Source organism: Sciurus vulgaris (assembly GCF_902686455.1).
Source record: "Sciurus vulgaris genome assembly, chromosome: 12".
NCBI classification, from domain to species: domain Eukaryota; kingdom Metazoa; phylum Chordata; class Mammalia; order Rodentia; family Sciuridae; genus Sciurus; species Sciurus vulgaris.
Window position 1 is genome coordinate 81,347,552 of NC_136473.1, and position 16,886 is coordinate 81,364,437.

Below are 16,886 nucleotides of genomic sequence, written 5' to 3' on the forward strand. Positions count from 1 at the left end.
TTAGTGACAGGACCAGGATTTAAATCTAAGTCTCTGAATCATAAAACTTGTAGCTTCAGAGAGGTACTAAAGGATAAAGGTGAAGAGCATGGTGCTTTGGATTCAGAACCAAACTAAAATTCCAGCTCTATGCTATCCTAGCTCTGTGACCTCAAGCAAGTTCCTTCGTCTCTCTGGGTTTTAGTTGCCCCATCTATAAAGTGGACATGATAGAAGCTACTTTATAGGGCTTCCAGGATTAAATGAGAGAGAGAATGTGCTTCACATATTGAAGTGTGCCAAGACAGAGCCACTCCTTCCTGCCCCAAGCCCAGCGACCTCCCCGTGCCCGCGGGCACATCCGCACGCACACATCCTTCCACCAGCCTCTCTACCTCTTTCCCTTCGGCGGCTGCCAGCGTGTTTTCAATCGGCTGCCTTGAGCCGAAGGGGTTGTGGTCGTCCTAGCGGGTTCCAGTTGGGAGTCTGGTGCTGCTCTTGATTAATCTCCCAGCGCCACACACGTTTCATGTGGCTGTCCTTTGTAATTATGCGTTTCCCCCCTAGGGTGTCCAGGACCAGGCTGTTTTTCTATTTTCTCCCCTTTATTCCTGCCACTGTGCTTTCCTGACTCCTCTCCTGGGACCTCCGCTGGGAGCAGCTCCGTGCCCGGCTCCTCCTGGGCTGCTGCTCTGTTTTTCCCACTTTCCCCCCTCCCCGGCCCTGCCTCGCCCCCACCAGTTTCTATTTTCCCCCTGTCTCCGCTGGCTTCCCGCAGTTTCTCTTGGCCTGAGCTCAAGCCTGGCGTGACACGTCTGGCGTGACCGCCCTCCCCCTCCCACATCAGCTGGGGAAGGAAGCAAGTGTATCCAGGGAGGGGAACTTGGGGGGCTGGGTGCTGCCAGCCCAGGTGCCAAGCCAAACAGCTTGTGCGCCACGTCTGACTCTGTACCTGGGGCCTGGAATGCTGGGCAGGTTGGCCCCAACCCTACCCAGCCCCACCTAAGATTCCCCCAAACTTAGTTCCTACTCCCCCAAGTCCAGTTCTAGCTGGTAGAAAGCAGGACCACCAGGCAGATCCTTCCCTGAGGCTCCGGAATGTTTATGAGAGGATGCAGGGACCTCTCCCTTCTGGAGATGAAGAGCGGTCATCTCCAGGGATGACCCCCTAGGTGTACCCTGCCTGCTCTGGGAAGGACCCCCCACCCCTGGAGGAGCACAGGCAGAGGTGTGTCCCCTGTATGCCTTCCTCGTCTATTGGTTTTGCTGATACTCCTGGGAAAGTAGGAATAGGTGGCCTGTCCTGCAGATTCTGGAGTCCAACAGCCCGGGTGCAGGTCTGTCTTCCCAATTCGCCAGTCCTGACCTTGGAGAACCCCCACACTTGTGTCTCTGTTTCCTCATCAGATGGCAGTCGCTGGCTCATGGGGGCTCCACATACCGCCCTTATTCCACTTCTCCCTTCAGCCTAGCAACTGGGGCTGGTCTTGCTGTCCAAGAGGGAGGGACCAGAAACACAGGCAGCAGCACCACACTGAGGTCTGAGGTGGTCTGCCCTCGAATCCTCATCTTCCCAAAGCTCAGGACGTCACATCAATCACACAGACCCTGGGTTGGGTTATGCATCCCCCATTCACCACACACACATGCACACACGCACATGCTAGTGACCCACAGGCAGAGTGACCAAACTTCCAGCCTGTCTGGTCACCCTTTGGCTTCACTTCTTATTTACTACTTGTCCAACATGTTCATCATGAGCTCTTATCATGTGCCAATCTCTTGGTGACCCGATTGTCCATCCGCCCTGAGGTCAAAGCCAGAGAACCGGTTGTCGACTTGACCTTTTTCCAATTCCCCCATCCATCGATGCTACTACGAATCATGACGGTAATTGTTCTGAGTTGTCTGCGCTCATCACCTCCTCTCTTGCTATCCTATCGAGGGACATAGATACCATCGTCATCTCCCTTTTAGTGATAAGGAAACAGAAGGACAGTGGTTGAGTAATCTGCTCAAGGTCTCCCAGGTGGTAAGTGAAGGAGGTGAGATTTGAACCCAGGGAGTCCGACGCCAGAGTCCTGACCTGGCTTCTTGACATTCTGAGAGTCCACCAACATCTCCTCTTTCCACTGTCCCTGCTTTGACCACTGTCATGCTCCCTTCACTCAGGAGCCTCTTTGCTGGCTCCCCACCTCCAGGCTGGCCTCCATCTGCTACCAAAATGATGGAGGGGAGACCCAAACCCCGTCACATTGCTCTCCTGCTAGGAGTCCTTTGACAGCTCCCCACTTATTTGAGGCCCTAAGGATGGAACCCAGGCCCTCATGCGTGCTAGGCAAGCGTTCTACCGCTGAGCCACACTCCAAGCCCAGCTCCCCACTGTCTTAAGCATAAGGTCCAGATCTTTAGCAAAGTCCTTGCTACCCGTCAGGCATCATCACTTGCTAATTCCAGATCTCTCCCCATCACCACCTTTCCCACTGGGCTCCCAACAGGGCACATACGGTTCAGCCAAGCTCCCTCTGTAAATTCTCCAGAGCGCACTCAGGATGCCTTCTTATCTCTGTGCCCTAGAGTGCACTGTTCCCTCTGCCGTGACGTTCTTCCTCTTCACCTGACTGACACTTCCTAATCCTTCAAAACTCAACTCAGGTTTTGCTGCCTCAGTAAGGCCTCAACATTATTTGCAAAATGAATGAATCAATGACCCTTTAGATAAACAATATTACAATAACTTCACCGCATATCGCAGCTGGGTGCGACCTTTTGGAGTCCCTTTCATGTGTATTCCACACTCATCTTCGTGACAACCCTGTGAGGTAGGCCGGGAGGATACTTAGCCCCACAGTAGTCAGGGTTGGCACCAGGACCACAAGCCAAGTTTTCTCTCCGGCTGGCTGGTGCTATTCTCAAAGGACGGCAAGAGGCAAATCCATTCATCTGCCTCATATCTGGGGAAGCAGGGAATGGGGTGTCTGCCCCCTACCCTGATCCACCCAAGCATCAGGGAGCCAGAGGGCTGGGGATGGACACTAACTGTCTAGTTCTCCAAGCCACAGGGGCTGCCCGTGTCCCAGAAAGTGTAGGGGAAACTATGTGTCTAACTCAGAAGCTCCAGCCTCGTCTGAAAGTAAGACCTTTAGAACCCCTAAGCAAAAAATGGGATCCATGATTTTAAAAAAAATGTAAAAACAACTTAACCTTAAAATAAGTGCAAAGTTGTCCAGTGAAGTCCAAATTTTTTCCCATGAAGTCCTCTTTGATGCTCTGGATGAAATGTCAACCCCCCCACATACACACACACCCCTCTTATTTTTGGCTGTCCCTGTCCATTGCTGGTGCCCTAAGTAAATGTTTAGTCTGCCCCGCCAGGGGGGAGCAAGCACAGGCTTTCCTAGCCTTTGATCTCCTGACCTTGGCCCGAGGGGCACCAGGGTTGCTGGCTCTTCCAGAGGTGGGGCTGGCTGGAAGGAGAGAGGCCACTGGGGCCACAGTCCTAGACACATTGGGATGGAGGGTGAAAAGACGAGAAAATGAGGGGAGGCAGGTTCTGTCAGGACCCCCATGACTGGGTTTTTTCTTTTTCCTCTCTCTCTTTTTTTTTTTTTGGACTGGGAATTGAACCCAAAATTGTTTTACCCTCCAGCCACATCCCCAGCCCTCTTTAATTTGAGACAGGGTCTTGCTAAATTGCTGAGGGCCTCTCTAAGTTTCTGAAGCTGGTCTTGAACTTGCGATCCTCCTGCCTCAGCCTCCTGAGCTGCGGGATGACAGGCATGGGCCACTGTGCCCCACTGGACACATGTTTTTATGGTGAAATGGGGGCCAAATGTCAGCCACAGAGAGAAAAGCCACCTCCCCACCTGCCACTCAAGTCAGGCACGACAGTTCTGAGTCGTCTGACTTCCACATCCTTGCACTGGGCCGGGCCACGGCAGGTCCTAAAGCTGCGAATACCAGAGGCCTTTGTCCTCTATGCTGTCAGTGTCTCTGTTCCTCCTGCTGGCTACTGTCATGCCTAATCTTGTCCTCCAACTTTGATTTCTCCCAAAATATGAATTCATTCTCCGGTAGGATAATGAGATGTCACTGAAAATACAGCGGGGTTCCACAGGCACGTCCGAGGCACCTACCCTGTCCCAGGTCTGTGCTGTGTGCTGTGTGGACAGAACCCAGCACTGACCCAGAGGACCACTGGGTTGGGTTCCATCCCCCTGGAGCACCTGTTCCCGCTTCCCCCACAGGCTTGGTCTTGCTGCCATGATGCCCCTGCTGGTCAAGAGAGGAACTACAGGGCTCCTTGGAGGAATGGGGCTATCGCTGGTGGCCCATGAGTCCCTGACTACGGGTCCTCCCTCCCACCCATCTTCCCTCCTCGTGCAGAGCCTCCGGGGCAGGAGCAGCCTGGGTGGACTAGACAGCCCCTTCCCGACATTCTCTGGGGCGGCAGTCTCCACCCCGCACCCCAGGCTGCCATGGCAGAAGGCCAGTCGCCTCAGGACTGCTGCCCCGGTGGCCCTACCTGGGGAGGTCCCATTCCCACAGCCCTGCAGTGGAGGTCTTCCTTCCCCCAAACACACACAAGTGTACACAGACACACCGCTGCCGACAACAACAAAAAACCCCAAAGAAACTGAAGCCAGGGGTAGCCAGCTGTTGGAACATGGAGTGGAGAAGGGGACCTGCAGGGGAAGGGAGGGTGGAGGCGGGGGGCCTGCACTGTGACTCAGGCCCCAGGAAGCTGGTGATCCCCGAGACAGCCCTGGGGTGACTCACAGAGACTGCAGGCCCGGCAGCTCCCACAGCGCTTCTGCCGGGATCCCTCCCAGCTGGTTGTTCTGCAGCATCCTGGAAGGAAAAAGGGGCTTTGAGGACCCACAGGGAATGAGGACAGGGGTGGCAGGGGTGAGGGCTCCTCCCTTGAATCCCCTGCCCCAAGCCAGGCCCCACCCCCTTGCTTGAGAGCCCCAGAGGGAATCCTGGCCCAGCCCCTCCCCACTACTGTTAGTGGGGAGTCAGAGGCTGTGGAGGTATGTGGGTGCAGTGGAGGCTGGGAGGCCCAGGGTGGGGAGAGAGAATCTCAGAAGAGCTTTCAGGACAAGGCAGGAGGAAAGAGAATGACGAAAAGAAGGGGAGATGTGCTCGAAGCAACAAGAGCGGAAGTCAGAATCCATGGAATTCTGCCGAAGTTTGGCCAGCAAGCAGGTGGGGAAATGGTTTTTCTCCCTTGGCCTCAGTTTCTCCATCCATTCGAGAGGCTCGTGGTTGCTTTGTGGAAGGGGAGTACGTGGATGAGGGTAAGGACACCCCTAGGGTGTCAGGGCTCCAGGAGTCCTTGCCTATAGCTACTGTTTGAAACCCAGCACAGTGGCACACCCCTGTCATCCCAGTGACTCGGGAGGCTGAGGAAGGAGGATCCCAAGTTCAAGGCTAGCCTGGACAACTTAGTGAAACCCTGTCTCAAGATAAAATTAAAATGGTAGCTCAGTGGTAGAGTACCACTGGTTTTTATCCCTAGTACCACAAGAAAAGAGAAGGAAGGAAGGAAGAAAAGAAAGGAAGGGAGGGAGGGAGGGAGGGAGGGAGGGAGGGAGGAAGGAAGGAAGGAAGGAAGGAAGGAAGGAAGGAAGGAAGGAGAGAGAGGAAAAAAAGAATTGGAAGTAGGCTAGATCAGCACATCAGCCTGTTCTGGGGGGCCAGTCTCATAACAGCATTCAAAAAGGTACCAGACCAACCAGTGGAAATGAGCCTCACCGAGCTGCCATCCTAGAACAGGGGCTGGGCCATAGGACCCCAGGATGTCTCCCCAGGCTGGGGTCCCGGAGCTCCTGGGGGCCTGGGGAGAGCAGAGGGGCAGAGCACATGCAGGCAGGAGCAAAGGCAGAATGGGGTGCCTTTCCAGGAGGTGCTGAGGAACCGGCCAACTCCCGGCAGCAGAGGGGCCTTAGGACATTTTGAGGAAGTCACTACACAGTGCAGGAAGTCCCTGAGGCAGGGCCCTGAGCAAGGGTCCTGCTTGTCTGGTTCTAAGGGAGACGCTGGGGGACAAAATGGGAGGGAAGCCCTTGGTAGCCATTGCCATCAGAACTTCCTTTGCCCCTGAGCTACCAGATCCAAAAAGGAGAAGGAGGGCACCCAGGGAGTATGAGCTCGGGAAATAGCTGGGGAGGCAGGAAGGACAAGGCGACTGTCCCAGGCAGGGTGAGGGAGCATCCCCTCCCAAGCACCCTGTTGCAAGCACCCTGTCCAGGGAGGAGCCAGGTGCATTTGTAGGTCTGCCTCAGCTGGCCAGGCTCCTAGAGAATTGTTGGGGGAGAGAGTGGGGGTGCTGGGCTCTAAGCAAGCACCTACTATGCACCCAGTATGTCACTGCACTGAGGGCCCTGTCTTCCCTCTGTGATGTACTGTCAGTCCTCATCCAGAGGGGAAGACTAAGACCCCAAGAGGAAAAACACCTTGCCCAAGGTCACTTGGGTATCACTGGGCTTCAGGAAATAGGGCTCATTTGCTGACCTTGGAGTTTAGTAAGAGCTGGTGTGCCATGCGCTGGTCTTGGGGCATTACAGGTATTCAACCAAACTTATCCTTGTTATGACTCCACCAGATCATTGTGAGGTCCCACAGCTGGTAAGGGACAGAGCTGGGGTTTGAATCCAGAGTTTGAATGCTTGACCAATGACACCACATAGCACCTATCCAGATGGAAGGGTAAAGCAGGGGCCAGAAAATGCTGAGGGGTAAGACGATGAGCCTGGTCGTCATTGGTGCCTCCCGTGTGACTGTCCAGGTCAGGGTCACACGGGTTACCTTCCCTGATCTCCTCTTATGGATATGTGAAGACCCCAGATACGAATAGAAACGAATAGAACCACGTCACCACAAGGACAGAACGATCGTCCTGTGCAGGACTGTGGAGGTGCCGAGAGAAGCCCCTCGTGCAGGCGAAGCTGAGGATGGGAGAACAAGGGCAGACTCGGGGCAACCCTGGGACTGCGGTCTTGCCCAGCAGAAGAGGGAGGGCAGCGTGGGGGAAGGCCCAGGCCCTGAGCAGCTGGAGGACCCCGTCCCTTTCCATGCACACTCCATGATCCCCAAGGTCTCCGCCTCCTGGCCTCTCCAGCCCAGGCCCTACATGGTGCTTTCCAATGACACGATTTTCCTTCACGAGTGGAATTTAAACCTACGCCTCTCCCGCTTCCTTAAATATGACATCCCACATGCAGGCTCTGGTCAGGTGGCCCTGGGACTGTACCCTAAGCTCTGCCCCTCTCTAGGTGTGTGATAGGTGAAGCACTTAAACCCCCGGGGACTCCGGTTCCTCCTCTATCAACTGGGGTTAATAACAGTGACCTCACGCGCCGACTATGGTCAAATAAAAGAGCCTTCGTAAACCCTGCGCAGCCGTGCCTCACACACAAGAAACACTACAGGGACACTGATTAACGTCACTGACTGTTGTCATTAATATCTGGTCTCAGTTCTACCACTAACTGAAGGACTCAGGTAAGTCACTCCCCTTCTCTGAGCCTCAAGTCCTTCATCTTTTAAAAGAAGAAGCTGCCAGAAGAGGCACAAACTCACTCAGTGGTAACATTCAAGGGTTTCGTCTCACAGGATCTCACACAAAGAAGTACCAGGTCAACTAGGGGAAGTGACCGGCTCTTCAGGTTCCTCTCCTAGAACTGGGCCTGCTGGGCCACGGGACTCCAGGCAGCTCCCCAGGCAGGATGCTGGCGCTCCTGGGAACCTGCGACCCTGTATGCAGGGTAGAGGAGCCGAGGACATGCTGGCGGGAGCCTTCTGTCCCTCCAGCCATTCTGACTTCTTTCAGGGAAAAGATGAGCACTTCACTCCCCACCTCAGTGGGGAATCACCTTGATTCTCACCCCGAGGCCTCTGCAGGCGTGGAGCAAAGACACAGGGGAAATGGTGGTTGGGAAAGGGGGTCAGGGCTGCTCAGGCCGCACAGAGCCCCAGCCCTCTAGGCCCCAGGCTAGGCCTGCACGGGTGCACTTCCACCCTCAGTGAGCACCTCTCTGCATCCCTCACCTCTGAGAAGCCCCACCCTTCCTCTGCCAAATCCTAAACAGAGAAATCTAGAAAGACCTTTAAGGTGTAGGAATTGTACCCCCAACACAGATTCTGTAGCATCCTCACAGGGAACTTAAATTTTCTTCCACTGGAACTTTTAGAAGGGATCAGCCTCTTTTTCAAGATGAAGAGATGGAAGATGAGAGGGGCGTTGACTTGCCCTGAGTTGCAAAGCGAATTCATGGCAGAATTGGGACCAGGATCTCAGTCCTATCTCCCGGGACAGTGCTTTTGTGACCACCTTCCCTACTTCTCTTGCTGGCCCTGGTTCTGCCTGGTGAAAGAGAGTCTATTAAATCCTGTACTCCCAACCCTGACTGCATGTTAGAATCACCTGGAAGGTTTTTAAATTCCCAATGCCCAGGCACACTGTAACCCAGTTAAGTCTCTGGGACAGAATCTTTGGGGGAGCAATATTAGACATTCGCAGTTTATCGAATTCACAGTGTTTTTTTTTTTTCTTATTTTGTCTTTTTTTTTTTTTTTTTTTTTCCTTTTCTTTCTTTTCTTGGTTACTGGGGATTGAACCCAGACCCTTGCACTTATTAAGCAATTGCTCTACCACTGAGCCCCACTGAGCCCCACGCCCCCAGTCATTTTTATTTTCTTTTGAGATGGGATCTCACTAAACTGCCCAGGCTGGCCTCCAACTTGCAATCCTCCTGCCTCAGCCTCCCAAGTTGCTGGGATTACAGGTGTCATTTCCACACCTGGCTTCAGGTGATTCTCATGTGGAGGTGAGTCTGGCAGAAGTCTAGTCCTCAGCACCCTCCCTCCTTGTGTCCTGGTGTTTTAGTCAGCTTTTTCTCTGCTGTGATTTAAGGACCCAACCAGAACAATTGTAGAGGAGGAAAGGTTTATTAGAGGGCTCACAGTTTCAGAGGTCTTAGTCCATAGAAGGCTAGCTCCATTCCTTGGGGTGGAATATCGTGGTGGAAGAGTGTGGCAGAGGGAAGCGGCTCACATGACGATCAGCAAGCAAGCAAGAGAGAGACTTCACTCTCCAGATACAAAATTTGTACCCTATGGCCACACTCCCAATAAGCCACTTCCTCCAGCCACACCCCACCTGCCTCCAGTTACCACTCAGTTAATCCCATTAGGGATTAACCCACTGATTAGGCAAAGGCTATGACCCAATCATTTCTCCCCCAAACCTTGCGTTGTGAGCTGTGAGCTTTTGGGGAACACCACATCTAAACCATAACACCTGGGGAACATCAGAGAGGCACTGGGGGCAGGACCAGGAGTACCACAGCCAGAAGGTCCTACAGGTGACTCCGCAGAGGTTCCAAAGCCCTTTCTTTGGTTCTGTAAAGGTGCCCTGGTGTTCCTGGAGTGGACAAGACAGAGCCTGGAGCTTCCCCGGCATACACTCAGAGTCCTCTCTCAGCTGTTTTATATATCGAGACTTCTACACAAGGTGTTTCTAAATTTCTGGGGTTTTTTCTCTCTCTCTCTTTTTTTCCTTTTCTAGGTGCGGTGCTGGGGCTCCATCCACACTAGACCAGAGCTCTACCACTGACCTATACCCTCAGCCTTTGTTTTAAGTTTTTGTAGCTAAAGATGTAGGGAAATTTATTCCAAGGATCCCATTTTAAATGATGAAACAATGATTGGCAGGGAGAGGACATCGAATGTCCTCCCTGGCACCGACTCTGGTGAGGTCCTGCGTCTGGACTCCAGTTTTCTGGCTGCACTCGAGACCCATTTCCTGTCAACCAAGCCTTTGGAAGGACGCAGGCGACCCGCTGTGTGTGCCTCGTGTAGAGGAATGGCCCTGAGAGTCTCCCTGGGCTCCGGACAGCCAGGCCCGTGAGGCAGGCCGGCGAGGCTCACACAGAGCCTGGCAGTCCCCAGAGGCTCACACGTCCCTCGTGGGGTCAGTTCTCAGTTCATCAACACAGATGGCCCCAGCTCTGGGCCAGGCACGGTCACTGTCTGGCCAGGTGGAGAGTAAACACAGTCCATAACAACCCCAGACAGACCCATGTCCCTGGCACAGAGGCCCTAGAGGCTGGCACAGGGAGATGTCCTCAAGGACGGGCCAGAGAGATTCTTTCCCTCCTGTTCCTCTGTGCCCTCCAGCCAGGGCTTCAGAGGGATGGGCCCACTCAGAAGAAGTGAGTTCCCTTCCAGACCCTTATCTTCACCAAGACGGCACAGGCAAGGAAGTTGCAGTCACCGGCTCCCAGGGGTTCTGGGGCTCAGCCCAGGAGGAAGGCTTCTAGGGAAATCTGCCCAGTCTACCGGAGCCAGGGCCCGGAGGTAAGGCCCTGACGGTCAGCCCCTGCTTCCTGGATCTGGCTCTGGTGAGGTAACCAAGGCCCAAGGGAAGTTTCTCTTTTCTTTTCTTTTCTCTCTCTCTCTCTCTCTCTCTCTCTCTCTCTCTCTCTCTCTCTCTCTCTCTCTCTCTCTCCCTCTCCCTCTCTCTCTCTCTCTCTCTCTCTCTCTTTTTCCTCCCCCAGTATTAGGGATTGAACCTAGGGGGTACTTTACTCCTGAGTCACATTCCCAGACCTTTTTGTTTTATTTTGAGACAGGGTCTCTCTTAGTTGCTGAGGCTGGCCTGGTACTATTGATCCTCCTGCCTCAGCCTCCTGAGTTGCTGGGATCACATGTATGCCACTGTGCCCAGTACCAGTAGGAATCTTTGTAGATGGAGCAACGGAATCCTGATGCAGGGAGGGCACAGGCCCTGGCTGGTCCTCAGAGGAGTGGACTAAGGCCTGACTAAGGACTAAGGTCCTGCTCTCTGGTCTTGCAGGAGGAAAGCCCTTGAGAAAGAAGCCTGGGGGGGGGGGGGGGGCTGGAAGCTTTTGAGATAAAGACCCAGAGGCTTAACAGACACACATCCTGCGCCCAGGGGCTCTGGCCACAGCTACCGCCAGGCCCTGTAGACACTCAGGACAGGACCCTTGGAGGTGTGGCCATTGTCCCATGTGCTTGGGGCAGCAAGAACTGTGGCTTCCCTTGGGACAGCACCAGCAGTGAGCCTGGTAGGGAATCCGATGTCTGGACAGAAAGGAGCCCAGGGCTGGCCACTTCCTGTGGGGACCAACTCTCCTGATCCAAGAGAGCAGAGACAGGCGAAGCCCTAGCGAGAACTCCAGGGCTGGCATGGGGGGAGGACACGAGAGGGGTGCTGCCACCGTCCCTTCAGAGAGTCCAGAGAGGATCCAAGAGGGAATCCACTTTATTGACTCCTTTGCCTCTGGGAGGGTAAAAAGGAGGCAGAGTGTCTCCCAGGAACCACCAGGCCTGGGAGAAAGGAAGGTGCAGTTCGGAGAAGGTCCCCAACATAGAGAAGACCAGGAAGCGGCTAGGACCCCTGGAACAAAAGGAGGCTCTTTGGCTGGGGGTGCACACTACGGTCTATTTCTCTGGCAGGTCTGAAAGGCAAACAATAAAAAGACCTGCAACAAGGGAACATCAGACACCAGGAAGGTCACAGTGCCAGGATGCACGTGGAATCTTCTGCCCGAAGCACTGGAGTGAGAGGATGCCCCTTCTTAAGGCAGAGGTCTGCAGGCATAGGAAGGACACGCAGGTTGGTGGCCAAACGGAGGTCACTGGCAGAATGGGGGTGGATGGGCTGGCTGGCCTCCGCTCTCCCGGCTGCCCTGCGGCTGCACCAAGGCGCTGTGGGTGGAAAGGGGGCAGCGGGCCCCTGCGGTTTCTCCTAGGCTTTGATTTATTGCCTAATGCAGGCAGAGAAGAAAGAGGAGGCTCATCTCTAAGCCAGAGTCTTAGGAACGGGACGTGAGTCTCCCATCTTCTGAAGGCCCAGCAAAAAGAGCCCTGCTCTCTAATCCAGCTGCAGGTCTGAGCCTGCCACTGGGCACAGACATGCCACCAAGCAGGCCGCCTGCACCCTGCGTCTGGTTCAGAATCCCTCCCCACCCCCCGGGGCATGGTGCTTATGGGGAGCAAGAGAGAGAGAAGAGGCAGAGAGGAGACAGGAGAGGCAGGGCACAGAGGGGCAGAGAGGGAGAGAAAGGTCTGAGGCCAGAGAGGAGGCGAGACAGGAGGCTGAGGCTGGTACAGAGACAGGCGGGACCCACGGGCAGAGTAGAGAATGAAGGAGGGATAGAGGTCAGGAGAGCCCCAAGAGTCAGAGATCAGAGGCAGATGGAGAGAGAGCTGGCGACCAGAGGTGCCCGGCAAAAGTGCTTAGGTGTGGATTGTTGGCTGGTTGGAAGCTAGTTCATGGACCATGTGGAAAGGGCCGCTGCTAGTCCAAAAGCAACTTTAAGAAAATTAGAAGAAGGTATCTCTTTCTGAATGGGTGCAGCATCAAGCCAGGGAACAGAACTGGATTTCAGTCCCTTATCCCCTCAGGCAGATGCTCCTGTGCAGTCAACAACCTGCTCAACTATACAAAGAAAACCTGCAAGTGCAGTCGGGGCTGAAGGAGTAACAGAGCTGGAGAAAGGCTCAACACCTTAGGAAAGCTTCCAAATGACCATTCTTTTGCTTCAGAATCAGCCCCCTAAGATCCTCAGTTTCTTCCCAAACCAATCCCTGGGGTAGGGGTCCTCTCCAGGAAGCCCACCTTCAGATTCTGTGTTTCCACCTCCGCTACCCTCACTCATCATAAGGACACAAGAAGGCCTCGGGGAGGACAGTATTAGTTGGGATGAAGTGCGTCATGGATTGAGATGAGAGGAGATGGTTCCTCAGTCTTCTCTCAAATGAATCATCAGTCCAATGGCAAGGGAAAGGCAGGTAAGTAAGGCAAGGTCCCCCCCAGCTCTCACTTTCCTTTTGCTTCAAAGAGAAGGTGAAAGGGACTGGGAGGAAGCAGCCTGAAGGCTGAAGGAGAAGATTTGTGTGAGACTGGAAACTCAGAGCTAAAGGCACAGAGACTCAAAAAGAAAAATGGAGAAAGAGAATCCATCTGGATTCCGCCCCCCACTCCCCCACCCCCAGAAACAGTCTTCTGCCTCTCCTGGCCTGAGGGGTCTCAGGGAGGGCGCTGGGGTCTGCATCTGAACTCTGCCCCACAAGGCCCATGCCTTTGGTCATTAGGCCCAGCACAAAACCAAAAAAAAAAAAAAAAAAAAAAAAAAAAAGAGAGAGAGAGACTTCATTTCCCTCTAGGGGTGCCACGCCCATCAGGCGATTCAACGTTTGTTTACAAGTCATCGAGTTTGTTGCAGACAAGACAGAGCCAAGAACTGGAAATCATGAGTGAAGATGAAAGTGAAGATAAAGTCAAAATGCACTCTCCTGTCCTATGTATCCAAAAAGAACAAATAAAACCCAGTGGAGATCAGGAAATGAGAAGCACATTAGTGGGAAACCAAGACTCAGGTGGCAAACCTTCCATTAGACCACAGAGCTCTCTGCTGCACCTTCGGGTAAACTGGGGTGCACCTATACTTACAGGATTTTCAGGCTGTAGAGACCAGAGAATGCTTGTCCTGGAATATGTGAGAGATGATTCCCAGAGAGACGCCTGGAAATCAGAGACAAAGGTCAGTGGTGTTGGCGGGTAACCTAAGGAGGGGGTGTCTTCCATTACTTCCTCTCTTGGGATGTGGGAGGGTGGGGTGGTGGTAACAGCCGGCATTTCTTGAGGTCTCTACCCGTTTAATACTCCACACACATCGTCTCAATTCTCAAAAAACCCTGTAAGGTGCTTTGCTTGCTTGTTTGGTTTTTGGTACTGAGGATGGAACGCAGGGGTGCCTAACCAATGAGCCACATGCCCAGCCCTTTTCGTATTTTATTTAGAGACAGGGTCTCACTGAGCTGCTTAGGGCCTCGTTAAGTTTCTGAGGCTGGCCTTGAACTTGCAATCCTCCTGCCTCATCCTCCTGAGTTGCTGGGTTTAGAGGTGTGCACTACTGCACCTGGCTCGAAAATACTTTCATACAAAAATTTTGCTTGTTTGTTTTGGCGTTGGGGATGGAACCCCGGGCCTTGTGCATGTTAAGTACGTGTTCTACCACTTAGCTATAACTCCAGTCCTACAATGATTTTAGTGTTCCTGGGCTTTGACTGTTGTGACCCGTCACACGAGGTTAGGCACAGAATCATTCACTTGTGGTGCCGTCAGGTCAGTTGTCAAAAAGTTTCAGATTTCAGATTTTTGGGTTTAGCTAAATTTATTTTTCAGTTTCAATGAAACTTTATTTATTTATTTATATGCAGTGCCGAGAATCAAACCCAGGGCCTCGCATGTGCTAGGAAAGGGCTCTGCCACTGAGCCCCAAGCTAGGCTTAAACTTCACAAGAGCAATTCCTCCACAAACTGAGGTGGAGGGTGTCGAGTCACTTCCCTTCCAGGAGCCCAGGGCTCTCCCCAGATCTGACGACCTTCAGGGCTCACTCCACACCACAGTCCTGTCCTGGGCTGACCTGGGCCACCCACAGCCTGCCCTTTACCACTGACCTGCACTGCCCCATGTCACCTGTGAAGGGGTGGGGTGCCGAGTCTGCCTCTCCCCAGGCCTTGCACCACACAGCTCACCCCTGCCAGCTCAGGGGCACTGGGAAATGGGGCGCAGGCACCAGTTTGACATTCTGGTCTAACTAAGGCATTTCGCCATCTGTCACAGGGGGATCAATTATAAAAAGAGCAAATGTCATAAAATATACTCAACATATACACTAAATGCCCACCCCTGAGCGGGCAGAGGTTAACTGTGGGTGGCTCAGAAGATACATCCCCAGGGATGTTATCACCCCCTCCTACGAGGCTTACAGATGTGGAGATTGTACTGACATACGGCACGAGCTATGTTTTTAAAAATATTTTCTCAGGCTGGGGATATGGCTCAGTGGTAGAATGCTTGCCTAGCCCTGGGTTGGATTCCACCCCCAAAAAGAAAATCGAATAAAAGTCTCTTTACTTGACATTTGTTATTAAAAGAATAACTGTGTGGAATTAAGGTCACCAAGCTTGGTTTCTACTGAAGGGCTTGTGCCCTGGGTGGGTTCTGTACTTTGGCCCTGTCTCAAGGAGCAGGAGATACAAAGTCAGGCTTAGATGCTTAGGTTGTCCTTGCTCTTCATCCCCTTTCCTGAGCGCTTGGTCTTTGCTCTTCCTTTTTGTTCCCTTGACAGGCTGTCACCTCCACCTGGGAAGGCCCCTCCAATGCCTTTGACCCTGTCCACCTCCTTGAAAACGGGCTTTCCCTTCCCTCTCCCCCTCCTCTCCCTCTTCCCTCTCGTCCTTCCCCTCCTCCCCACCTCCTCAGCTCCGCCCACCCTGCCCGCTCCCACACACAATGTCCTGACATCCGTGGTTACAATGCCAGCTCCCCTGCTGCCCCCACAGCTCGCTATTCCTGCCGACTTCCTGAGGGTGGCAGGAAGGACTTTCAGCGTGTTTCCCCGGGGCACCTTGAGCTCGCCCTCTGCACAGAGGATCCAATAAGGACCTGGTCTGCAAACCTCACCACAGCCCTGGGGATGTGATGGACTCCCCATTCTTTTTTGGAGGGTGGGGCACCGTGGATTAACCTCAGGGGCACTCGACCACTGAGCCACATCTCCAGCCCTATTTTGCATTTTATTCAGAGACAGGGTCTCACTGAGTGGCTTAGCACCTCGCTTTTGCTGAAGCTGGCTTTGAACTCGAGATCCTCCTGCCTCGGCCTCCCGAGCTGCTGGGATCACAGGTGTGCTGAGCTGGACCCCTCCATCCTTGAGGAGCACTGTTGGGGTGAGGGAGGTGAGGCAGGGTCCGGATGGGGTGGGAAACATTTCCAGGACCAGGAGCCCACAGCTTGTGCAGTTAAAGCAAAGCTTTGTAGAACCCCAAGGATCTGGGGGAAAGAGAGACTCAGAACAGAGTGACCTGGCTTCCCAAAGAAGCCAGGATGCACACTCCAACGGAGCAGGTGACTTCCTCCTGCACACCATTGAGTGTGAGGCCAGGCAGGAGGATCTAGGCCATGAGTGACATCATGGGGAGAGATCACCCAGAGAGGACTTTGCCAAGGAAGAGGACATTGTAGGGCAGGGTATAAGAAGTTGATCCTTCAGGTTGTGGGGAGCCACCAAAGGCTCTTGAGCTGGTGAGGTGCATCTTGAAGTTGAACAGAGTACATCAGAATGGAGGTAGATCTGTCACTCAGGGGGCTGGTGTCCCCAGATGTCTGGGGCAGTAGCAGTGGGGATAGAGAAGGAAGGGTGGAGGTGAGCAACATCTCAGAGAACAAGAACCACTGGGCTCTAGAGAGTGGCTGGTGGCTGGATGTCGGGCTCCACTGCAGCTCCAGGATGACCCTGGGAGAGGGGCAACTGTGGACCATTAGAGGGAGTGAGCCGGGCACAGTGGTGCACACCTGGAATCCCAGCAGCTCGGGAGGCTGAGGGAGGAGGATTGCAGGTTTGAGGCCAACCTCAGCAACTTAATGAGGCCCTAAACAACTCAGGGAGATTCTGTCTCAAAATAAAAAATAAAAAGGGCTGGAGATGTGGTTCATTGGTAGTTAGCCCCTGAATTTGATCCCTGGGACTGAAAAAAAAAAAAAAAAGTCAAAAGTGGCACAGGTTTTAGGGACGAAGGACAGAGTCCAGACCTCCATGTGGACCCAGCACTGCCCCCTAGGACTCATCCTGGAGCCAAGGTCAGCAGAACGCACTGTCAAGAAAACCTGGGCTTCCCAAGCCCCTTTCTTTTCTCTGGAGCCCCGCTCCTCCTGAGGAGCACTGTGCCTACAGCTGTTAGAGGCAGCAGGAGCTTCGCCCCCACCCCAAGCATCCACTCACAGCTCCTCCAAGAAGCGCAGGTGGCGGAAGAGGCCGGGCTGAAGCTCTGTGAGGTTGTTCATGCTGAGGTCTCTGCGTGGAGAGAA

The 16,886-nt window shown here is 53.7% G+C and overlaps 1 protein-coding gene across 1 annotated transcript in view; it reads right to left on the bottom strand.

The window, feature by feature from the left end:
• The window catches only part of LGR6 (leucine rich repeat containing G protein-coupled receptor 6), a 120,988-nt gene that overhangs the window by 74,962 nt on the left and 29,140 nt on the right, over nucleotides 1-16,886 (bottom strand). The window contains exons 3-5 of the mRNA XM_079106021.1: nucleotides 16,801-16,872; nucleotides 13,463-13,534; nucleotides 4,759-4,830 (exon numbers count right to left, since the gene is read on the bottom strand). Coding sequence (XP_078962147.1) covers nucleotides 4,759-4,830; nucleotides 13,463-13,534; nucleotides 16,801-16,872 — 216 coding nt within the window. The remainder of the gene's footprint in view (nucleotides 1-4,758; nucleotides 4,831-13,462; nucleotides 13,535-16,800; nucleotides 16,873-16,886) is intronic.